General features: G+C 39.2%; 1 protein-coding gene across 10 annotated transcripts; it reads right to left on the reverse strand.

The window, feature by feature from the left end:
• Positions 1 to 248: 248 nt before the first annotated feature.
• LOC136436508 (cell surface glycoprotein 1-like) lies at positions 249 to 25,556 on the reverse strand. 10 transcript variants are annotated; one of them, XM_066430521.1, is made up of 20 exons: positions 25,370 to 25,556; positions 18,452 to 18,617; positions 16,458 to 16,629; positions 15,898 to 16,027; positions 15,292 to 15,420; positions 14,920 to 14,970; positions 14,373 to 14,469; positions 13,734 to 13,855; positions 12,143 to 12,194; positions 11,525 to 11,590; positions 10,113 to 10,292; positions 9,713 to 9,934; positions 9,070 to 9,243; positions 8,519 to 8,635; positions 7,953 to 8,054; positions 5,955 to 6,873; positions 5,476 to 5,641; positions 4,854 to 4,952; positions 3,680 to 4,018; positions 249 to 3,263 (listed from the first exon to the last, which is right to left on the reverse strand). In XM_066430521.1, the coding sequence occupies exons 2-20, from the start codon at positions 18,597 to 18,599 to the stop codon at positions 3,102 to 3,104; spliced, it is 3,447 nt and encodes a 1,148-aa protein (XP_066286618.1). In that variant the 5' UTR covers positions 18,600 to 18,617; positions 25,370 to 25,556; the 3' UTR covers positions 249 to 3,101. The 10 variants fall into 10 exon arrangements, with proteins under 10 accessions (XP_066286618.1, XP_066286615.1, XP_066286614.1 ...); XM_066430518.1 differs by having other exon boundaries at positions 9,785 to 9,934; positions 10,113 to 11,033; XM_066430517.1 differs by having other exon boundaries at positions 10,113 to 11,033.
• Positions 25,557 to 26,177: the final 621 nt, after the last annotated feature.

Below are 26,177 nucleotides of genomic sequence, written 5' to 3' on the forward strand. Positions count from 1 at the left end.
TAAAGATCACAAATGACCATAATGGTAACGTTAAAGAACCCAACACACTTATCAAGAAGAATAGGTGTGACCAATGTGGTTGACCGAATTCCTGGGGACATTATATGACAGGCTCATGGCATCACTAGATGACCAATTACCATGTGACTAGGGGGTAGTGACTTAGGACAAGACGTCAGCAATTGGTCAAAAGTGCTAGGAATCAAAATGTCACCAACATGAAGACAAAAATAACTCTACATCCACGATGACAGTTGACTGTTTAATGTAACCATGCGTAAGACATTGAACTATTGACAATCTTCAGATTCTTTGTTCTTATACCACTACTGCAGCAAATTCTTACTAACAGCAACATCACAATTATTTTCTTATATCATAATATGCACAAAATTGAGACTGGTCAATTTTTCGCAGTCACGAAGGTACATTTGTTGCATTGTTGTTTGTGCTACGATAAGGTAAAAAATAACATAGTGCAAGCTTAAAGTGTGTTTTGATTATTCAAGAAAGTGCATTAAGTTTTGATATGCAAGTTTGTTAAACAATCATTATTAGTCTCAGATTCTCATTCAACTTGAACTTCAAGTTACAAAACCCTTTTGATAACAGCACCCTTGTGTGGCAACAGTGCAAAATGAAAAGCCCCCTTAGTAAGTTTCATTCAGTCCATACTACTGTAAGTTATTCTTTGGTCCAGGACCTAACATTATAGCACCTACTAGAATTTAAATAATAAACGCTATCAGTTCCAACATAGACAGGTTGGGGAACCAATCCATGATCAATGTCCATCCAAAATTAAGATATCAGACACTTGCTACATACATGTATACAACTACATTAATTTTGTAAAAGGATGGTTGATTCTTTATACAACTTATTCATGAATTTAATAATATAACATCACATAGACACAAGAGTCTACTTCTGGCAAGGCACATCGGCTTTCACTGAAGAGGCAGATATAATGTAGTAAACAAATACATATTTTCTATTTAAGTGGAAATGTCTTTAGTTAGTATAGCATTTGAATGTGCAATATCACTATGTCCTCACTCTTTATACTGTATCAGAGTGATTCACTCTGGTTTGCACCATCTAAATTTTGTTAGCATTCCTCTGTTTTTCAAGTATTCTGTTGCATATCCAAGTATCATGTCTAATTCACAAACTTAATGGACTGCCTTAAGTTTACTATGTAGTTTGTTGTATTTACACGATTGCAATTGTTTAAAACATGTGACCTCATTCAAGACATTCGTTATCCATTAGTGTCAAGCTAGTTGGTCTGCAACTGTTCATGGTAAAACTACATGTATTACTAAATATTCAACTGCAGAAATCCTTTTATAGGTAATATGCTGAGTACTACATGTACCAGCAAAATGTAATTTTAGTAAAGAGAAGTTGGTTCAATACATTTGTTATAATATATACACAAAAAATAAAGGCAGAGTTAATAACAATCACAAAAAGACACGTTAGCTGAAATAATACAATCAACTTAGACTCTTTCAGTAGACATGTTATGCAATACTAAAAGCCAAACTATACTTTACTACAACAAGTAATTCAGTTGAGATGCAGTCTTTTACAAAGGTTGAATCTTCTAGCCTCCGGGAGCGGAGCTTGGGTAGCGCAGCGGAGCTTGTGTAGCGGACAGAAGCTAAAAAGGCTGTCCTGGTACTCAGGCTTTGAATCTTTGTGACTTTCCTAATTAATAGCAGTGTCCATGTGAACATTAATTTTAGCAGCTTCATTTGTAATCATTCAATATGCAATTGTTAAAGAACATAAACTGTTACTCAGTAAGACTGGTTCATTTTCATAAAAATAATCATTAATTGAACACAGAGGTGTCTATGTTAACAAACACACAACGTCATGCTTAGTATCAATGACAAGAAGATGTGACGGAGGGATATAATCACAACTTTGTTGAGGAAGGTTTAATACAACAATTTGACTTTCTTACAGAATATCAATTCGCAGAATGAGCTTTTCATGCCCCAATGGACCCCATAAAAAGGAAGGTTGCAGCTACTATGAGATAGATCAAGGAGGTTCAACCTCCTTATATAGGTATTGACAAAGAGTACACTTTAAATTTGCTTTTGATTTGTTTGGATTGAGTACAGATGGCAAAAATTGCACAGTTATACCACCTAGTGGCATAACAATTGATCAAAAAGATAGTAAATTAGAGTTTAAAACATTTTAATTTTTACAGAAACTAAAGCATATAGTTGTAACAGTTGTTTTTAGACAACATCTTGATTTCCCTATGCAACTGTCAACTCATTAATCACCACCGCTTGGACAGTGTTTAGACACTGCTAAATGGTCCCATTCTATTTCTAATCAGGAAATTGCAATATTGTACATCACACACCATGACAGGTAGGACAGATATTGTGTATCAGCTATTGTAACTATGTTCTCTGCCACAAGAGGAAATGCACTGATTCTGATACAGTTGGTGGTAATGCATGGCAATGAGTCTTACCCCTTTCTCATCCCAAATACTGATATAAAGTTAAGGTTTTGTTACACTATCATTCTGAAACTTCTGGGATGGTCTGTTAGAATAGACCTGTTCTCAATTGCTATGAAGTTCTACTGAACAATAAACAGGGTTGATATACATAAAAAAGAAATTATCGTCCTTTACTGACAAACATGAATTGAACTATACACGTCATGCATTTATTATAATAAAGTAATCAAATTTCAAATGGAAAACTTTATAAGTCCAATTACGTGCAAGAAACTTCACTGTTGGAAAGTTACATTTGTTACAATCATGTTATAGACAAATTTAAAAAAAATTCTTCTCATTTTTCTTGCATCATTTTCTATTACAATTTTATATAATCCTCTACTTTAAAGCAATGGCAGCATATAATGTACATGCAGGACAAAGTATTATGAGCCCCTTGCAGACTGACTATATTACCAAGCCAGGCATATCGCCACTGCTAACCATCCCTACTGAAATTTGGAATCATCCAATACTTCTGACAACTACCGAGCAGTGCTACATGGCTGAGGGATGTACCATCTACAAAACAGGGGCTGTACATGAAACCATAGCGTTGTTATACTGCCTGCTGGGCCAACTTGACCTCCTGTCCGTGCTGTTTGCAGTAGATTTTCTCCTGGATGACCATGAAACTGCTGATGTCCAGCGTGCGCTTGCACACCAGGCAGCGCTGACACTTCTTGTGGAAGAAGCGCCCATCGGACTTCACCATTTCAGTCTGAGAATGTAAACAAAAGAATGTTTTACGATATTCCACAACTGTTAGGGTTTCCTAAGTGTCTTCTAATTTTTGGTTTCAAGATTTAAAACTGAAAAAATAGTGTACTGGAGTGTTACTGGTATACTGAAACATAGACAATGTAATATCAATATTAATGTGGAAGTATTTTACTCAGGAATACTTTTTAAGCACTACTGAAAGCTTGAGCTGTCACTAGACAATTGAAAAATCCGTAAAAATATGACACCTGCAGGTATTACCTTTTTATAAATTGTTTGTCCACATGTAACCTGATCAAGCTTGTTAATGAGTACAGTTCCTACATGTATCTGCATTCTAGTGGAAATAAAGCATAAATTAATGCTTAGAATATTCATGTCCCTGCAGAAGTGCATCAGATAAAGTGTCCTCACCTGATACACATTTTCCTTACACACGATGCACTTCTCTGGCTTGGGCAGGATGAAGTTCTTCTTCTGCTGCCGCGTCAGGAACTGTCCCGCCCGGTTCAGCTTGTTGTTGTTGGCCATCAGGTCGGCAGACTTGGCGGGCGGCGGGGACGTACTGACGGCCGGTTTAGACTCGGCTGGTTTTGTGGGTGATTTGAGAGGTTTGGGCTGTTCCTGTGACTTGGTTGCTGGTATGATGACGGGGGAGGGGGGTTCAGCGGGCCTGGAGAAGGGTTTTGCAGGACTGACAGACGGTCTGGGAGCCGACGGCCGGGCTGTGACAGATCCAGTCTTTTCTACAACCTGTGGAAGGTCATCAAAAAGGTTCAAACATAAAAAAGAAGACTTTCTATAAATTGTATACACTATTTCCATACACAAGGTAAAGTGCTTTCCAACAAGCTTTCGATCTGTGCTCTAATGCTTCTCAGGATGAAATGACCTGAAGCCTGTGTCACATGACCTGAATGGAAGCGCTGTCACTTTGTGTATGGAAATAGCATATAAAACTTTATGATGTCAATTGCCATCACAGATGAACTTGCACTTAAAAAGAAGTCTGACCTGTACAGCTAGCCTAAACATGAAAAGATGGCCACAAAATCAGTCACAATTATTGGAATGAAATAATAAATTTCAAAATGAAAATGGGCTAGAATAACTACCATACAGTACTGAAATTGAATTCTGTAAGAATACCAAAACTATCAGCAGTTATATGAAATAACTACTGAACATAAAAATCAAACCTGACCCTTTAATATTTGCATCTGACAAATCATTGTGAGATATTTCTGTGATGTAGACACATTGAATTTATATATGGTGTACTTATTGACTGTTGTTCTCATTTTTTTAAATCATAACATATTGCATGCAATTTGATTCATGCCACAAAAGCAGCTCTACAACAATTTGACTTGAAAACTGTAGACTTATAAATTATTATCCTTTGGCAAGATTATTGGCATTAAGCAAGAGAATACAATAAGTTGCTTGTTAGAGCAATCTCTTTGAAAATATAAAGCAAGGATGTAAGAAATAAAGTAAGAAATGAAATAGCGATTGTCGAAAATGATCCTGTAACAATATTAGCTACACTACTACATTGTACAACAAGGGCCTTCTGTGGACTGACCAACACTTTGGGCGGCACCGCGCCAGTAGACGGTTTGCGGACGGGGGACTTGGGCGCTGACTGGGTGGACGATGTGGCAGGAGGTGTCTTCTCAACCACCTGTCGCAGCAGGTAACAATCTTAACCAAAAGACTTCAAGCTCATGTCAGCACAGCACCATGTAATGCTACATCTGCTAACAGTGCTTTTATCTGGGTGTGACTTTGGGAGGGATCTTAACCTTCTCCCTGCTGAGCTTGCCTTTAGGCACCAAACATGTAACAGTTACCAGCGAGGCAGCAGGAAGAAGGTTAAGGTCGCCTGGATACCAGTGTTGTTAAGTTTTAGTCTGCTCAATAGGTTGACTATAGAGGAATTATGAAGTGGACAGAAAGCTGAAGAAGGCTGGTATCCAGGCTTTAGAGATGACGTGTTCTAATTGGTGATTTGAAATAATAAGTTTAAACGCCTCAGCGGTGAGTGTTGGTGGTCTTTTTGCAGATTAAAAAGAGAATATAGGTTATACTAGGACTAGATTAGGCTTTGTGCAGTGAAATATCAGTTATATAGTTATAAGATAAGGAAGTACAGTATTAAAGAAATAGCAGGACACTTAGTGTTGTGCTGCAAATATCACACTTACCACAACCTTCTTGCCCCCGATTGTATCGTCCTCATCCTTGCCTTCTCTTTCCTTCTGTTTTTTTTGTGCTATCCTTACCCAAGCTGGCACCTTGTCATCCCCTTGGTCTTCCAGGGCCTTGATGGCACCGAAAACCTTCTTGGGTTGGGGCTTCTCTGCTAGGGACCTGAAGTAACATTTGTAACAAAGAGTAAGCATACTTACTTATTGGAGGGGAAAACAGGAATTGTAATTATTATAATTAACTATAATTGCTTTAGTTTCATTAGTGTCTAATTGACCCACTACCCTTTCATACATTCCTACATGTACATATGGAGTAACATGAACTATCTGTAGTTTTCAGATTTGCGAATTTTCTTTTACCGTCAGCTTTCAAGTCTTTGTATTTCTACTTTGAGAGACATACAGAAATATGTTGGTTCTCATGTGTAAAGTGTGCTATATGATTTTCATAGTAAATATGCATTAGAACTGACCTTAACTGGGGTGCAGCATTAGTAGTAGGGGACATTGGAGATGGCACCACAGGGGTTGAAGCCTTTTTCACCACTATGGTCTCCTTTGGTTCAATTGGCACTGGCTTGGTGGGCTGAGAGCTGCTTGGACTTGGCTCAACTTTGGGTGGAACTGGCTTGAGTTTTGGCCTGATGACTGTCTCTGTCTCCGGTGTGGGGGGCTCTGACCTTGCAAACATCTGCCTCGTTTCTGCAACACTGAGGCGTTTGGGCCGGACGGGTTCGTCCTGAGGCTCTGCAACAATCTGTCGTTCTTCTTCCTGTTCCTCCTCAGAGGGAGTCGTTTCATCTTCAACTGGACCATTCTGCTTTTCCGTTTCCTTCTCTGGCTCCTCTTCTTCAGGAGGCTCTTCTTCAGCTGGAGGAGCTTCATCCTCAGAGGATGCTGTCTCCTGGTGGGTTTCTGCGAGGTCGTCCTTCGGCTCATCTTCCACCTTCTCCTCAGCCTCCTCCTCCTCCGCATGCTGCACTGCACCATGGGAATCTTCCTGCAAGGAATCGTGGGAATCTTCATACATCCCATGCTGCTCCTCTTGCTGGGTGGTCTCTGGGTCTGGGGCAGCTACAGGGGGGTCTTGTTCTTCGGCAGGGGGGACCTCAGGCTCCGCAGCAGCAGTTTCTTCTACTTGTCCCGACTCCTCAGGCTCTTCAGGAGGCGGTTCCTCTTCATCAAAGGAGTCTTGCTTCTTGACCGACTGTTTCCTTTTCATTTCCTCCACCAGCTGCATGCCCAGCGGGTTGGGAGGCCCTCTGGTCGGGGATTTGGGGGTGATGAGGGTTGTGTCATCTGCAGGTTCCTGGTCCTCAGGTTCAGGAGAGGCTGGAGTGGGCTGATCAGGCAGGTCTGAAGGAGGGGGTGAGCCTGCTGTGGGCTCCTCACCTGTACCAACAGGAGACAATTATTGTTCCTCACACATACTGAAGACAGTAACAGTCTTTATCATATGTACAGTGTGATTTTCAGTACACAAAATTTCTTGACAGTCTCTAAATCTTTTGATGATTTTGCTCATTTGTCTACTGTGAACTTGCAGAAGCTACTGCATTTACAGACTGTTCTGGCATTGTCATGAGACAATGTTTCACAGCACAATTAAGGAGAAAACTTGCCCTTAAGAACTCAACACAGGGAAACATGGAGTACAAACACAGAAAAATATGGGTTAAAGAACACACACAAAAGATAAAATATTAGTAACAACATCACACAAAAACACAAAGAAACTATACTACAGAAGGACATTTTCATTCTCAGAACAAGGGAAATGGGTTACACAAGACCAGGTAATGGGTAATGGGTACATTTAGGACAGATGAGCGAGACATTGTACATGTACAATCTATTGCTTGTTGCCCCCTCTACTCCAAAATGGCATGGCATGGCATGACAAAAGATTGTTTTCTACTGACACAATTTCTTCCGTAACTGTCAGAGTCCACCTCTGTTGCCAAGGAGACTTTTGTGGCGATCATTAATTCCAACCAAATACATTCAGGTGTGTACATTATACATGTAGTGGAGATGACTCCAGCATGGCCTTTATTTAAATCTTGAACTGATTTGTGGTCGAAGAGTAAGGATTGGAATGACCCAAATATGAAGTCAACAGGGCGTAGGGTGTAAAAGTGAACATGCTCAAGATTTAGTTTCAATCACTATACCAGACAAAGCCAATGTTTTTAAAGGAAATTAGTTTAAAAAACAAATAGCTATTACTATACGGCCAGAATACAATATCATACATAAGTGTTAACTATTTGCATATCTATGTTTTGTGCTTATAACTTCCTTTTTCTAAGTCTTAACAGCAAACAAATTCTGCACCAATTGGAGGTTATTAAGGTGCAAGTGGAGTTTCCTAGGTATGCTTGTTGGTCTGAGGGCGCAATATTATTTTTGGAAGTGGGAGGGTGGGAAGAGAGGTGATTGGCAAACTTGTCAGGATGTGTTGTTGTTACCTCCCCCTGTGCGTTCTTGCTGTGCAACAACAGCCAATAGTCTCTGGGCTATTGCCTCCCCTGTATCTTCATCGGTGGCCTGATCTGCACTGCCTGCAGCACCTGAAGCACCCAGCAGGGGGCGACGATGTATGGTGGTTATTGCTTGTAAATTTTTTCCAATCTGAACCAAATGCACAGTTCAGGGCTTTCTGAACATCGATAGTCATCTAACAAATGATGCACTACAGCAAGGGATGGACAACACTGGAGTAGTCTACGGAAGGCAACTTGGGGCAACACAGGGATGGGACTGTGATACTCACTATACTGTTGGTATATAGCCACATCTATACAAACAACCTACAGTTACTGTACAGTATTGACTGTAAAAAGCATGTTTGAAGACAAAAAACATCATGTTTCTATGGCTTACTGTAACAGTGATCACAATGGTAACAGATTCAATATACACCATAGAAATCACCACTCTACTTACTGAAGATTTTGAGAAAAAAGGTGTGTGATGAAATCAACATTTGTTGCAGCCGTGTATCATATTCAATGATTATAATAGAGCTCCCTACCAGATGAGGATGCCCCAGAGTCTCCTACCTCCTCCTCCTCCTCTCCCCCTGCTCCATCTTCCATCACACCTTCATCGTTCTGAACAGGCTCTTCAGTTGGAAACTTACCTAGACTGTCTGTAACACACACAAGCAAAACACTGATGCTCAGACCTATTTACCTTCTGTTGTTCATGCTCATACTGTCCAAGCAAGGGTAAGAGAAAAGTTGCATTTCTTAGGAGGCTGCGCACAATGTGATGCTGCTCATCTGACATTTGTGGCTAGGTATAAATTAGGTGACTTGGAAATGCATTAGAATGTGTTACACAGAACAGGATAATCGTGAGGACAGGGGTATTTGGAAGGGTGAGATTGTCTTGTTAAAAATAAGACAGCAAGAGCATCCATCCTTGCAATCAGCACCTTGGATTCAGCACCAGGGACATGGACAGCGTGTTTATGAGGTTGATTTTTCTGCCATATCTTAACAACTTGTGGGCATGCATTAAAGGCTGAGCATGGCATAGAGAAGAGTCAGCAAGGAAATGTGATACCAAGACCATTTTCACCTTCATCAACCTCAACACTACTAGCATCAGTATTCACTACTGGTTCCTCCTGTGAGGCTACTACAGGCATCTCCACGGAGACATCTACTTCTACGGGAGGACAGAACTCCACGACTTGCTCCTCCAGGAGTGGCCCCTCCTCTCTGGTTGGTGTAAGAGTTGGGACAAAGGCATCTGTATAGAAGGGACAGGTTTAGTGTTTGTCATTTCACCCTAACCATTTTGATTGGGTGAAAAACTCAATGTTGTCACTGAGTTCTTGTATGTCATTTAATCTGATTAGAGAGAAAGATAATGGAATTGTTATGACATGAGATCGAGGTGCTTGTGTATATGCACATGGTTTAAATCAAACTTGATTTATGAAAAGATGAAGTGTTTATCCAGTGTATCTTTATTTGAATCAGTGGCCTAGGGTGATATCTTTATGTATGTGCAAAATCTATATTGATTTTAATCAAATTCATTTTTGTTGTGTCTTTTCATATATTGTTATAGTTATCTTGTTTCTACACATGATTAGTAGATTGATTATAGCTACTCCATTTAAGAAGCTTGAAGGGGTGGCAGCCAGGGATTCTTTTATTGATTTGATTAGTAACAGCTGGCGTTAATTGCAGTTTAGCAGGTGGAAATTCTGCACCTGATGCCACCTGGTCTACTGTAGGTTCAGCGCTAGCTGTGGGTTCAGGGGACATTTGGACTTCTTCCTCACATTGGGCTGACTGTGTTGGGACAGGTTCAGCTGTATCAGCTGCATTGTCAGGTGGCACAGCATCTGATGTGGCATCAGGTGGGATAACCTCATTCTCAGCAGCTGCTGTGTTGACAACTTCATCGCTTTCAGTTTCCTGCCCTACAAGGTCTGATCAAAGTTTAGGAAAACTTGGTTGTAAAAGAAAAATTGTAATCATAAGATCAATGAAAACTGACAAGTCTTGAATTATATGTAAATTTTGGTAGTCAATAAAAGAAGAAATGTGCAAACATTGTTTATTTGGCTTTTTTGATTAAGTGGCAGAGAAGACTGAACATGTTGGCACCTGAGGGCTCTTGCAGATGGTCAGCTGTAGATGTGAAATTTGCCTCAGAGTCTGTGTGAGGTGCTTCAGCTGTAGGCATGTCACTAGCTGCAACATCTGCTCCTGCTGTTATCTGTATGTCAGCTGTGTGGTTGTCAGGTGCTACATCTGTGGGAGGGTCAGCTGTTTCTGTGCCATGATCTGTAGCAACAGGTGCAGGGGCTGTTTCTGTGCCAGGTGCTATAGCAACAGCTGTTTCTGTGCCAGGTGGTGTAGCGACAGCTGTTTCTGTGCCAGGTGGTGTAGCGACAGCTGTTTCTGTGCCAGGTGGTGTAGCGACAGCTGTTTCTGTGTCAGGTGATGTAGCAACAGCTGTTTCTGTGCCAGGTGCTACAGCAATGGCTGTTTCTGTGCCAGGTGCTGTAGCAATGGCTGTTTCCGTGCCACCTGCTTCCACAATGGATATGTCTGCAGAATCTGCAGGTGTGTCAGCCATTTCATTGCCAAGCACTGCAGCTGTGGACGTATCACCTGCAGCTGTGCCAGGTGTTTCTGATGCAGGTGCATCAGCTGGTGTTGCGTCAGGTGCTTCAGCTTTAGGCATGTCACCTGTTTCTGTGCCAAGTGATTCTAATACGGGTGTATGACCTGTTATCTTCCCAGGTGCTACAGCCGTAGGCGTGTCACCTGTGCCTGAAACAGGTGCTTCTGATGCAGGTGTGTCACCTGTTTCAGGTGCTACAGCCGTAGGCGTGTCACCTGTGCCTGAAACAGGTGCTTCTGATGCAGGTGTGTCACCTGTTTCAGGTGCTAAAGCTGTAGGTGTGTCACCTGTGTCTGCTACAGTTATGGATATGTCAACAGTTTCTGTGGCAGGTGCGGGAGGGTCACTGCTTTCTGCCACATCCTGAGACACAGAGGTTCTTGGAGACCGGTAAGTCCCTGAAAGGCCAACATGTTTCCAAACACCGAGGTATCAAAATGGGATTGTCAAGCTCCCAGTTAATATCAATGTAAAGCAGAACAGTTTGCAGTGATTTTGGTCCATTGATTTGTCAAAAAGAAATTGCCCAATCACCTGTTTATTGATCTTTTCTTATGTTGTTTTCACTTCTGAAGAAAGTTGTTTAAAATTGAGTGATTGACTGGGAGTATGCGGAGATGTTTTTTTTTTTCAGATTAATGCATAAGATTTCAGAGATTTATGCCACTACAGTTACTTTAGTATCTGCCCAGAGAAAAGATTTGGAAAATCTCTCATTCTACTGTAGTCTATAAGAGCAAAGTTGAATCATGTGTACCATAGTGTACTATTTACAGTGAGTGAATCTAGTGATAAATGTATCATAATGTATCCTATGGATATCAAGGTGCTTGAAAGGTCAGTGCTTGTGCAGAAATGAGATCTAGAGGATGAGGAAAAGGTAAAGCACCTGTACGAGGAGGTTTAGGAGGAGGTTCTGAGTCTGCAGGTGTCACCATAGGTTCAGGTGAGTCATCTGTACAAAAGACAGTCCGAACCATGCAATCAACAAGAGAAAAAACAAAGGGTCAAACTGAAGAGCATGGAATAAGAACTTAAACAATCTCATGACAAATGGTTGAAAAATACACTTACTCCAAATATAGCTACAATGAGACTGAAAAACAACTCTGAAAGAAAGATAAACGTACTAAATGATTCTAAGTCATCCACTACGTATCAATCCAGGCAAACACTCCTTTAACATGATGAATCCAAAACTGTAACCTCCATATAGGACTCCTTCACAAGGCCGTTGGATGGGAACTTACAGAGTGAGAATATGGACCTTTGGTAAACGTACTGATCCACTATAAAAGATAAGATTTTTCTAAAATGCGATAAACTGCTTTTAATGACATCCACTGAAAGAATGGATGATCACCGAAAGAATATTAAGTATTTCTTGATGATACATGACTTAAGTAGAATACTGGAGAGCAATATCACCTAAGATCTTGAATGTGAATTATCAGGCTGTATCATATAGTTCTGTGTACAGAACCAAAGTCCCAGTGTGCTTCCTTACCTGTTCTGTGGTTCTCGGACATGATGGGGAGGTCTGGTGTGGTGCTGGGACTCTACAAAACAAGAGAAACACTCAGGTTCACTCTTTTCACAGTGACGTTCCACGAACTCAGTTTCATGCATGTCTGATCAGCAACGCCCTACTCTGGGACTTTGATTGGCTCTTGAGATCAAAATACAAGTTGTGACGCAGAAGGTGTCAATATATGTAAAACAATGCAGTGAATTCTGAAATTCATGCATTCTAATGAACTGACGTCAATGTGACCGGTAAGACACATCATCTTTTTCTTCCTATCACCCTTTTCTACGTTGTGTATATGGAATAGGGTACTGTTTGCACTTGCATTACTATGACGAAAATATAATCTGCTTAACTGTATGGTTGCAAACTGAAATTGCCAGGCAAATTTGTATAATTGTTTACAGCATTCACAAAAATTTGAAGGAGTGACTCTTCCTGAGGCTCATGTGACATCACATACACACACACACATATAACAAGATGATAACTCCCAACAGGGAGCAAGATGGCACAATCAGTTTCCTCCTGAGTGACAGGTGATCCATTATACTTTTCTTTCACCAAGATAATTCAATGTCATACTATGTATGTGTGCAATAGTACGGAAAAAGACAATAAAATGCATTTTACAAAAGGAATTTAAACTGAGAAACACATAATCAAAATTACGGTATGCTTATTTCCCAAAAAAATTCCTTACCTTCTAGATAAGGGTTTAAAACGCCTTTGCAAGAAATGTCACAGATGTAAATCCTAATACTGTACAATCATGCAATAGGTACGGCTAGCAGTCACTTCAGAGAGGACATCCTAGGCTGTCCATCTAATGTTTGAGGATGTTAACACATTAGAAGTAAAAAAAACCTCCTGACCACACTAATGGTGGTGGTGCACTATTGGTATGGATCAAAAACCAATAGTAGCTGTATCTGGGGCAATTACTGCATTAGTGCTAAATGACACCACTCCAGACCCTTGTGCCTGAGCCGTGCTACAAGGACAGTAGGTGACTCAATATACAATACTGCACATGGAAATTCATCTCACTTAAAGTTAAAAATCAACATGAAATTTGAACAAATTTACCTTCCACTCATCATACTAAGTACATAAATGCAGGTTTGATGTACATGTACAGGGAAAATCTTAATAATAATCAATGATCTTTTTGCAAAGCAGTATCAAAAGAGGACCACACATTAAGGCAATTTTAAGGGCAACCTTATTTCCAGTGGCATGCAAGACCGATGAGCAGGGATTCAAACTTGCAAATTTCTTGTCAGAAAGTATGGATGGTGTAGCTGAAACATTAGGCACCATACATGCTACATATTCAAGGACATGGGAAAGTTATGTTTTCTATATATCTCCTGTCACACTGCATTACAGAGTACTGTAAATTCATTTATTTTTGCCTGGACTTAGTTTTCACAGAAGGGGAAAGGAGATTTTAGCAGAGGCAGTTTACACAATTCCGTTGTCAGGAAGTCACTGTGGAGAGGTCACCTCGAAAACCGTGAGAATAAAACTATAGCAAACATTTTAAGAGTTACAGTACAAGACCAACCTTTCCGACTCCTCTGGTCCTGCTGGAAGCTTTCCTCAGCTTGGGTGCGATGGAGAGTTTGTGCAGAGCAGCCTGGTTACTAAGGTGTGTGGGCGAGGCCGGTATGGCGTCGAGGTCAACGTCTGGGAGGGGGAAAACGCCTCGGCAGTCAATCTGCATATTTGGTACTGTAAATTTTCCTTATAGTATGAACAGTCAAATGTTTAACTGGCTTTCAGTGCTAAAGAATAGAAAAAAGAGTTTTTTTTCTTCAGAATATTTGGACCTAAAATAGACTGTACCTTGGCCTGGTTCAGGTCCTCCTTATTAGCAGTTAAACTTTATTGCCTAAAGCATTTCTACATGTTGAATAATGCATTTGCTGCTTAATTGGGTAGAAATGTATAGCTACAAAAATGCGCAACAAAAATTTGTCAGTTTGAATAAACACGTCTGATGCAAGAGTAGGTAGCAATGTACAGCTATACGAGCAAAACTTTGGCATCATTTCTAAAGAATTGATCATTTGTGTAAGAGTAAAAATACCATTCAAGGCAAAAGATTTACTTTATTTGTACATCATATAGATGGTGCTAGTCCTGTTTCCCACAGGAAATAAAGCAGTAACACAACTGTACAGAGAGCACTGCATGCACCTACCTCCTGTGCTGCCAAAGTCTGCAGGTACACTGGTGCCTTGTCTGGCTTGATGTTTTTCTCCTTGCCCTAATTGGTCTGGTGTCATGGCAATGCCAGGCTGCGGAGAACACAAAAACACCAAAAACAGGCATCGTTGGAAGGTTAGGCGTGATGAATTATCCAACCCGACGTACAGGTAAACCTTTTTGTGACTGTAGTGTAACGTTATATATTCAAAATAGCCAGTCACGTTTAAAATAAGCTGTCTTGGTATTGATAAACAACTTAAGATACTGTTTGTACTGTTTGTCCACAGATTTGCATGAATCTGTACCAGCTATTAGCACTTAAGTTTGTCACATGAAACGTATTGTGTTGATTGTTACAGAAAAACAACAACAGGAGCAATATAATGTTAGCCTTTAATGCCAAGGATTTTTGTAATGCATAATAATATTACTATCATGACACAATGTAAGGTCTCTTGTGCCACAGAATAATATAGAATTGTGTACAACAATCAAGTAAGCAGTTAATGACAATTAGTTTATATATTAATCATACCTACCTCATCTCCTACACTTTCTAAACTTTCTTCACTGTGTCTCTTCATCCCATTCTGAAAAAAATGAGGATATCTAAATTATAAAATATCAACTCCAATTCAAATAAGAAATGGGCATATTGGAACATGTTAACTTATCCTCAAGTAAAGATATGATATTTGATTTCTAAAAAAGGAAGGGAAGATGAGAGCCAGATTTAGTCAATTTTAAATCACACAATGGAAAATACCCTCACCAAAATATGAATTTCGACCAAGACCTTATCATATATCAAAGCCATCATACCGGTAGAAGCTCTGAAAATTCATATGGTATGTTTCCCTTATCTTGGATTATTACAAAATGTACTCAACCAAGACAGCTGAGAATCAGACCTGTGTACTGTGTTCGTTGATCACGTCTGCCATTGTTACTATTGTGTCAGGACTGCGGGGTAGGCACTCGTCTTCTGAGCTGGCCCCATCCTCACTTCGACGGGACTTCAGCTTGGCTGACAACTCACTCTGTAACAAACCAACGGTAGACAAAAATTAGCAACATTCAAATTCAATGGTAATGATTAAAGCATTGACAGCAAAAGTGAACTACATGTACATTCCTCATAAGCACTATCAACCAACAAGAATTTAACTCAAGAAACACTGACTTCCAGAGAAATTCTAAGCTTTGTACTCTATGTCATACGTGTACGAATCTGAAATTTCATTGCTTGGCTGTCAGCACAGTCTGATACAGTATCTGTGTCAGCATAGCAGGTATAACCATCCTTCGGCGTAACACACCAGCTTCGCAGGCACGCAACACCAGCTGGTTATATCTCACTGAACAATCTGTTACACCTAACCTTTGCACATCTAGCTTCAGGCATTGTTTAAAGGTATCTAATGAGGATGTCCCTACTGTACTTGGTGGCGACAAGTTCTATTCTATGATAGTTCTCAAAAAAAAAACACTTGAACACATCAACCCTGGGTTTGTACCTGGAAGTTTTGCGAGGAGAGGTTGTCAGCGGACGCTGCCATGTCACCCTTCCTGAGCGGCTCTGTCGGTGCGTTGGCAGGAGAGAACACGCTGTCTGCCGACATGCTGCGGTTAGCCAAGGTCTTGTTACTGGAAAAAACAACGAAAACTATTTTTTTACATTACGGACTCAATAACTCTAAAGCTATGAACTTAATAACTCTTATAACCAATGATAAAAGTTAATAAGATATATAGAGAATAATGAGAAAATTAAAAGAAATTGTCCTATCAAGTTGGCCAATGTCTTGTTATCGTGACCAATGCATCATTCTAATGATACGTAGTTTATTAAATATATAGAATAATGAAAAACTTAAAAGAAAATGCCCTTTCAATATGGCCAAGGTCTTATAATTGTTAGTGAAAATAATGAAAAATTTAAAATCTTAACAGCTGTAAACAGCTTAACAGCCAAAGTATCGCTCTATGATACACATAGTTTTCAAGATATGCAGTATACTGACATATCAAAAAGAATAATGCCCTATTAATAGGATGAATCAAAGAATGCTTCTACCTGACATCTTCCTCCTGTTCCGTCTCCACCACCTGTAGCAGCGCACCTGTTGACTTGGACACAGGTTTAGCTGACAGAAGGGCGGGGTCCTCTCCAGACTTTTTTCTCCCCTTCTTGATTCCCAGAATCTTTCGTATAGACTTCAGGGGACGGAACTTTTTTCTCTTGACATCTATAAGGAGTAGGAGAGACAACAACCTTGTTCAGTACTATATGGTTACAATACTATCAATAACATTATAAGTACCTGTATCTTGTGCCAAAGTTGTCGGGCGATTAAGTCTTTTTGAACATTTTGATAAGCCATAGGATACATGTCAAGTTAAATTGACAGCTGTAGAAAGAAGTGGCAGAATCATTTTCTGCATGCAGAACAAAATCCAGCCTTTTTTTAAAGCAACTGTATTCTATAACACAACATTTTCAACCTTCCTTTTCCCAAGGTCTCTGAGATCTCTAACCTAACCTCTCTCAAAACCTCAAGTATGCAGCTTTGTTTGTACAGGACACTGGTGGTATATCATACTGATCATCATTTAATGTTTAACATTAATATTTTTTAAACGTTTTGTGTGTTTTGTTGTCTTTTAGATCATATACATGTACTTTTTGTTTCCGAAACCTGTCCGACAGCCTGATTGGAAAATATGATCATACCATTACAATGAAACCTAAGGTGATTATGACCCCTGACCTAATCACACCTAAGGTATGCAGCATTGTTTGTACAGTGTTACAGGTGCTAACATATATCATATTTGACCAGCATGTAAGGGCACGCCTTTGTTATCGGTGCATAGGGAGGAACTAGTGATCATTCCTAAAGGTCCTAAAGACTGGAATTCTGGCGTGATTAGATCGATGAGGGATGGACCATTATATGCCTAAGGGGTGGACCATATACCTAAGGGATGGAGACCATTATAACCTAAGGGGTGGACCATAATATACCTAAGGGATGGACCATTACATACTTAATGGATGGACCATTATAGTGTAATTCATGATTTGTTAACAGTAAGTTTAACTTAATTTTAGCTACTTTAATGATCAGTAGTCAACTGCTAAAATTTTATCATTGTAAATATTTGATAACTAACATTTGAGAGAGTGATCAATGATGTTCCTACCATTAAAATAAAATGCCGTGAACTACTCTGGATCCCTTTCCCCCAACCGCTAAAATTACCAAACGCATTATATCAAATGGATTTACAGTATGTCTAAGGGATGGACCATTATAACCTGAGGGATAGACCATTATAAACCTATGGAATGGACCATTATAAACCTAAGGGATGGACCATTATAAACCTATGGGATGGACCACTACATACCTAAAGTATAAATCATTATATTAGGAAAAGATCAATGAGGGGTGGACCATATACATAAGGGAAATATTGTTTAAAAACAATTGGTCAGCTCCACTTAACTCAACCTGTCCCAAGGTGGTCTACAAAGAACAATTATCTACATGTTAACCATTACACACATGGGCATGTTCGGACAAAGTTCATGATCCTTGACATAACACAAACAGTGCCGCAGATTTTGGGCAAAGACAGGACCTTCTGCTATCTCTCTCTACTAGGTTTGAAATCAATTCAGGTTAATAATTGATTCTCAGTTTTCCAATAGTTCATCCCTACATGTACCTTTAATACAACAAAGGTTCCTTCAACGATTTATCATGTTCTATGATTGTATGTCTGCATATTCAAAGTTACTCTAATCATATGCAGTTATCATTGTTCTATTTATAACCTATGCATTACTAATCAGATGTAACAAAAATTGACAACCCTAGAAGCCCATCCTATAAGTAAAAGACAATATTTGTACATACGGTGATGGCAAAAATGAAATGTAAAACTTCTGATCCAAACTTACACAAAAGTATAGTAAATAGGATTTGAAAAATATACCTTAACATGCTAGTACATTTGGTACTACATTTTAAGCATAGAGAGAAAACAGGTGGGTGCCATTACCTTGTGAGTTCCCAGCATCTGTGTCATCTACCCCACCTTCTGTCACTACCAGTACTTCTGCCTCTGCCTCTGCGCCAGCCTCTGCGCCTGCCTCTGCCACAGCCTCCTCTCCCTCTGTCTTAGTTTCCACTGCTCCTTCAGCAGACATGACTGCAGTCACTAACACCTGCACATGGGGAAATTAACTTAGCTTTTAAAACAAGCACTACAATTTAGCTATATGGTGTCATAAGATTGATAGATGCCTATTTCCTTAATCTGCTCTATGTGCCTACGTTTTGCAGTGTGTGTACATACAAATGGATTATCAATATGAGGTGTATCAATAAGGCAGTAGACTGCAGATTATGTTGTTTACATTTACATCATGTTTGCACACCAAGAATTGATTACATTGTTGTAGATTTTCATACATTGTCATGTCTATACTGCATATCTAGAGAACTGATTATTGAACTATATCAACTGTAATGTTGTACTCACCCACTATATGCAGGTCAATATAGAAAAGGACAAATTTGACTACATATTCATATAAAAATTTGTAAGAGGTACCAATTCCCCTTCCACAACCTCAACCAGGAAAATAAAGACTACACTTCCCAAATTGATACTTAGCAGAATGAATGAAGTCGTATCATTTACAACATTCTATTACAAGTTGCAGTGAACTTAATCAAAACATTTTCCATACCTACCTATATCCCATTATCCCATTCCAAACCAGTTACAACCTTTGTTCTATTCATGTTTATAAAAACAAATTCATACAAAGTCTGTGACCTGAACCACAAAAGAAATAGGACACCCACTTGTACTATATTTGAGACTCTTAGTACCAGTTTACATGTAGTCTGGCGTAATTCACCTCTCGGTAGGACCAGGTATAATTAAGGTGAGAGTACGAGAGGGTCACCTGTAACAGAACCTCCGAGCAGCTCTCACGCTGATTAAGGTGGGGAGGAACACCCGAGTATCACCTTCAGGGTGAACAGGTGTTACTGTGACTCTTAAGCTTTCTTTAACCCTCCTGGGTACGCAGAGAAAAGTCCCTCTAAAAGGATTTTCTATCTGAGAATAAGCTCTAACTTCCCTCCCACTGAGAACCGTCTAAAGCTATAAGAATGCACCAGTTAGCTCAGCATGCATCTATCAAATGTAGTACTAGTAAAAAATCATTCCTAAAATTATGTAAAGTTCTATAAAGCATTGTGTTAACTGTTAGTATCAAATCCAATGAGTTACAATGTATCTTTCCTTCTGAGTTCTAGCCATGTACATATTCCATAAAAAAACATTACCTATTTTAGGACTTAGACTGAGAATGAGACTTGTAACCATACATAACTCAAAGTTACAAAGCACTCAACAGTTAGCAGTCAACAAGCACCCTTATTGACAGGAGAATTACAAGAATCACCTACCAAAAAAGAAGATAAGTCTTTTTGACTATAAGAAGGACCTTAAATTCCTTACTGTCTTGTCCAAACTCTGTCCAAAAGGGGAAGTGAATCACCTGTCTGTTCCAGAGGAAATGTTCTCAGACATTCCAGCAATTCCTCATCACCTGACAAGTCTTTGTCTTGATGGCAGGTAGATAAGAAGGATAAGGTGAGCTTCAGTTATGGTTGAAGAAGCTCAACTTGCAGATTATGCAAGGACACACCTGTATCACGGTCAAATTCACCGCAAACATATGGACAGAAAACTTGACTGACCAGGGCTCGAAATAGTGGGTGCATGTGCAACGTTTTGCACCCAAAATTGGAGCTGTGCACCGTTAAATTTTGACTGTGGGTGCACTGGTGCACCTGAGTATTTAAGCTAAAGGGTTAATCTATTGTACACTAGTATGCAGAATATTCTTGAAGATCTAAGTATCAGAAAAAGCAATGTAACCTTTTGTTATACTTTTTTTGATGTATTACTTCTTTGAAGGTAGTTATAGAATTACAGATTAAGGTTCCTAAGAGAGGCAGTACCGTTTTGCTGACATTCAACTTTATTCTATGTAGTGCACCAAAAAATCTTTCTTTGCACCTATTCACAAAACTGAATTTCGAGCCCGCCTGACCTAAGGACTCAGAGCCCAAAATGGTCTAATTAGAAGTCCAAGGGGGAACTCTCTCAGACATTTTTGGCATTTCTTCTCGCTACGAAATCAGGAAGAAGAAGTAAAGACAAGGATGAGTTGTCGGCATGACTGATTTGTTTATATTTCTTCCAAAACAAGCAAAACATATTTAGCATAAGCTCAGCCCAGTGAAGTACAACAATATAAAAAGTGTAAGTCTAAAAACTGTGTTTTGACTGTGAAATATGGCATGAGATATACAGTAGCATGTATCCAATGATCAATCATTGTCAAAATTGACATTGGACCTTTTCCAAATCGAGTAGTTTAACCTCCCTGCATAAACTCATTAAGAATTTTGCTAACTTTGACAAAACTAGCAGATATGCTAACCTGATTTTAAACCTCCTTGCTGGTTGAGATACAGCTGTACTAAAAAGATATTCTAAGAGTTACAGGTTGCTACTGTCCATAATGTAACAGTGATAATGGCATCTTGTAAACACAAACGCTAATGTAGCTAACCATGCAGGCAGAAACATTCCTAACACTCTAGAAAATGGCACAGTGACACAAGTTTTTGACTGGAAAATTCAGTTAGTGCACAGCTTTGTTTGGTTTGCTGCTTTCTCCGGGGTAACGTCAGCAAAGCTGGACAAACATCTGCGCTGTTTTAGTCACGATAAAAGCAAGAGTGTTCCGTGTACCACTGTAATCTGGGTTAACATCTTAAAACAACCTTTGCACAGTTTTCTTAGTCACAATCAAGATACTCAATACAGGATATGACTTATAGAAGTCTACATAGCAATCTTGACAAAATGCTGCATACATAGATTTTACATTCTTTATAGCTTACACAAACTGATGTTGAGAACTCTTTTCTAGCTGGTAGACATGTGTAACAACCTGTGAAAAATGCAACTTAAAATACCCAAGTTTCTTTAGTAGTAACGTTACAACACAGCAATGTTACCAGCATTCTCCTACAGTACCATTGTGTGACCGCTCTTTCACCTATTGATCAAAACAGCACAAGTCACGTTTCCTGCATAATTATCCAGTTACAGGTCGGCTGAAAATATTGCACAGTTAACTGACTCTGACTCCTCCCCTTTCTGTCCTTGTGTAGTACAACAAAAGACCAAGGCAAGCTTTATTAAGAAATGGCCCTTTGTCACGTCTCAGTCTGCCAGGGACTTTATTGATTTCAGCATCATGCCAGTACTAATATGTTCCCACCCTCTCATCAGACTACTGGGGAGGGGGTAATGTTCCCTATTAGCTGGTAAGTAGCATGTAATTCAAACCATATTGGTGGTCCTTGGACATTGTCCCTGTGGAGTTAGTCCTCTTGGACACATTTTGAAGTCTAGTAAGTGGTCTCAACAATTTTTAATGTTTTATAGAATTTTCATAGAGGAAACAAGTTGTAGAAATCTGTGGCCCTGTTACACTTTTATCAAGCAGGCATCATAAAAAATTATATCTAGTGTTCTAAATGTGAAAAATAAATGTCAAGTAATGATGTAGATCTAATGAAGATTAGACCGTGCCCATTGTCCTCAGTTCAGATTTCATAAACATAAATCTATAAAATCAATTTATTTTATATTTCTCTTTGCCTTTTATTTTACCCTTTATTTCTTGAAGTTCCGAGTCATCAGAGTTCACACTTTGTGTTTTCAGTAATCGTGACCAGGTCTAATACTTGATGTTTGCAGTATGTGCATGGCTACATTGTTGTTTCCTAGAACTTTGACCCCCATTGAATTTCATTGTCAATACTGAGTACAAAAAGTATAATGGCCCCTTCTCTAACATTGAATACTAGAAAAGAAACAACATGTTAGAATTTCGAGGTGACATTGTCAAAGTCAAGAGCAAAGTGTACACAAATATGAAGCATGTTACAGTTGGCTGCAGGGGTTAAAGAAAACAACTTGTGTTTCAACAAGGGTCTATTTGAGGTGTTGTGATATGAGAAAGAAACCAGCTGTAGTCACGAGCATACATTTTTATGGATGACAGGTAATGTTACAAATTTGCATAAATATCGAGTCTGGACGTGAGTTTACACACTTGTCTTTCCCTTCATGAAGCTTTGGTGAGACTCAACATGAAAATGTAAATTTTCAATATGTTTGCAAAACACATTAACCAATAGATCACTGTTACAGTACTGTTGTGTATCATTCCATCATGATTTCCACAGTGTACTGATTCTTAATGAATATTTCAGAATGCCAACCTTTCATATGGTATGTTCTCTATGGTTGGTATCTGAAAACAATGGCAGTTGATTTTCATAATATTTGACAGTAAACAGATAGTTTCGTCTATTATAATCACTCACATGAAGGGGTCAATGCCGAAAATTAAGCCTGCCCCCCTCCCCAAGTATATGGAACTTAATATAATTTAGTGCTCATTTTATTATATGAAATTTGTTTACAATAAAGGACATTATTATTAGTAATTCTGAATTTCATACAGGGCATGAATGTGAAAGAAAAAAAACATTCAACTTTGTGTCACAACATGAGAAAAGCAATGTGTATTTGGGGGAATTTTTGAAAGATTGTAATGCTTAGTACAGAAACAGCCTTGCCATGGAAAAGGCAGGTGGCTCATCAAAAATTCATCAAAAGGAGTCACTGGTTCACTGGAGTATCATTAACCAGGTGATAATGGGGGATTTCATGGGCACATCAAATGGAAATTCACTACATAACAATAGAGTATCATGACATGCTCGGATGAACATCCCTTCAATGAAATATAATATCATGCCTTCAGAAACATGATTTTGGCTGTGAAAAATATTTCCATATCAGACATTTTACAGAATGTTTGCTGTTACGTTAGTCTTTCCATATTTCCATATTTCCAAACTTTCCTCAACAGTGTAGAAATTTAAATTCTTGACCAAATGCTAAAATAAAACTTTGTACAGGATACTTTACACAGAAAAATCTACAATACACGTTATAATTACTGGGTACTTATGCATCTGTATACTTTGGTCCACATGTTGATCGTTCACATTCCATAATTATTCCAAACATCTTTTCTTTACAATATTAATCCAGGGCCATGAATACTATTCTTTCTTACTGCCAAAGAATCAGAATTGAGCGGGGGGGAGTGGGCAGACAACAGAAGAAAAGTGCCAAACACCATATTGTCAGCTACAGTACAGGTGAACAACCACACGATCTGGGCACAAACAGCCAGAGTAACATGCCCAACAATGGTAGGATAAACCAAACTGTAAGCTGAAGCGACCGTCCATTCACTGTCTGTCCTCTTCTTCTTTCACAGAATTGATGCAGCCAAGCCACTAGGCTGCTAAAAGCTACTGAATCTAAACACACTAACAATGGAAACTGTGTTTAGATGCGTGGGGGGAAGGTGATAAGAAGAAAAGCAAACTGTTTGTGTTTATACACAAGGCACCTAAACTGGCAGAAACAGAGGAATGGCAAGTAACCAGCATTCCAGCTAAGTCATTAACATTACATATTCAGACTTGGTTAAGTATATAATGTACAGAGCACATAGATGGTAACGTTACAACATGATGCATTAACCTCAATGAAAGACATGAATATTAATACATATCCCTTCCAGCTGACTCTTGTAGTTGATACCTTTTGAATTATTAACTCGTTAGTATGTGAAAAATTCAGAAATACGCTCAAGTTATTACTGATACATTGTTTTACATTTTACAATATATCATAACTTTAAATTAAGACTAATTTTGGATAGTGGAGGTTTTCATCAATTATCTTAAAAGCTAGGTTCTAATAGTGACGTTATAGAACATCCAAATGGTCATTTTGCAATACTTAAAATATTTGCAAACTTTTTCGAGATACATGTACTTCAAATTTTCATTCTGATTTTGGGTGGCGCAAACTTAATGAATTTCAAGAATGACATTGTGACTTTTGCCAAATGCCATCACCATTGGAAATAAAGTGTCCTTAAAATCTCATCTTTCACACTTCATTCTATACACAAACACACATTCACACCTCAGTACGACTTATTCACACATGCGACCAGGTGAGACAAGCTACCTTACCTGTCTTCCCAGGTCTTACAATTACAACGAACCTTCTACACTGAAGGTTGAGACATTGAAGCCACACCTGTAGGCACACACCTGTATATGTACTATCCACGCCTGTAACCAGGTAGGAACAGTCTACCTTACCTGTTCTATCAGTGCCGATATTCACTGCAAAGCATTTTATATATATCTTAATGTTTAATGTTATATTATACTATTTTACATACAGCATGGTAAAGTCATTGAACTGGGACATTAACCTGTCAGGCCACACCTATAGACACACACCTGTGTAGAGTTGGGCAAGTTATTTGCATAAACATGTTTCCAGTCCAAAGATGGTAATAGCTCGGTTTGGGGGGTCTAGGTAGTACAGAATGTCAATCATTTACAATGTGTACATCTGTGATTTAAAAGCAGAATGTTAGGAACTTGGCGGTGTAGTTCACACACTAACACTTGTGAGGAGCCACAACAGTGGCACAAGTGACCCAGAACTGCCGACGAAAATGGCAGCGAGTGGGTTACAAACATAACGGCACTAACTCATGGCTTCGTTTGGACTCTGACAGAGGCAAGCGACTTCCACCAACCTCTGAGCGACCTAACAATCAAAACAAACGCCCCTCCACGTTCCAACCCCTCCCTCAAAACACACTTTACATCGTGCCATGAGGAGAACACTGCACAAAAACTAACGTCAACTTGACCCAGAAATCGCCTCAACTAGCGGGACAAATGTTTCCATACACAATGTTCTCACCTGAAGTTTTGGTGAAATTTCCGGACAGTCGGGCTATCTGTGGAAACCCTGCGCCTTCCACAGGCGGTAGCTGCACTCTGACTTGCAGGCAAAGTTCTGCAAATAAGTAACAAAGTCTGTAAACATGAAGCCAGGACCGCTATGTACAACAGTGGACACTTTACTGCACACCTTTCCCCTGCGGACTCTTTCAACTCATTAACATATGCAAATGAGCTGACTTGGTAGCGCCCATTTGGAGGGGAGCAGGTAATTTGTCACCAGATTACTTTCTTGAAATAAATTCTTTGATACTTTTTGAAAGTAGAAATTGGCCAAATAGTGTGAATAATAAGCCGGCCATAGATTCATCATAGTTATTCCTGGAGAGTCAATTTATAACTCGATTTCAAAGTGTTTGTTCACCTTGTTAGTTGTCAAAATCAATCAAGCGGTTAATAAAGATATCATTGGCGCCCTTAAATTTTGGGTAAATCACCGTATTTTGCTCACAGCAAAAACTTTCGTCAGCAGCTTAGTATTTAAGTAGAGGGACCTGTCGAATATGGGTCAGTAAAGACAACAGGGGAGGAGAAGTTGCGAACTTTATCGGATGCTTGTGTTGATTAAAAGCGCCCCTATTCGAACAAGATGATTATTGCACATAAAGCTAAAGTTGAATGTCTGGAATTCCTACATCGTCTTTACTTTTAAAGTTGGTAAATATCCACTTTCTGTTAAGTCCCGGATTGATTTTGAGGGTTTGTTAGTGTACTATTAATAATGCTTAGATATACGTAGTTTATGTACGATCCAACTGTCGAAATCG

The sequence above is a fragment of the Branchiostoma lanceolatum genome, chromosome 6, assembly GCF_035083965.1.
Source record: "Branchiostoma lanceolatum isolate klBraLanc5 chromosome 6, klBraLanc5.hap2, whole genome shotgun sequence".
Lineage (NCBI taxonomy): Eukaryota > Metazoa > Chordata > Leptocardii > Amphioxiformes > Branchiostomatidae > Branchiostoma > Branchiostoma lanceolatum.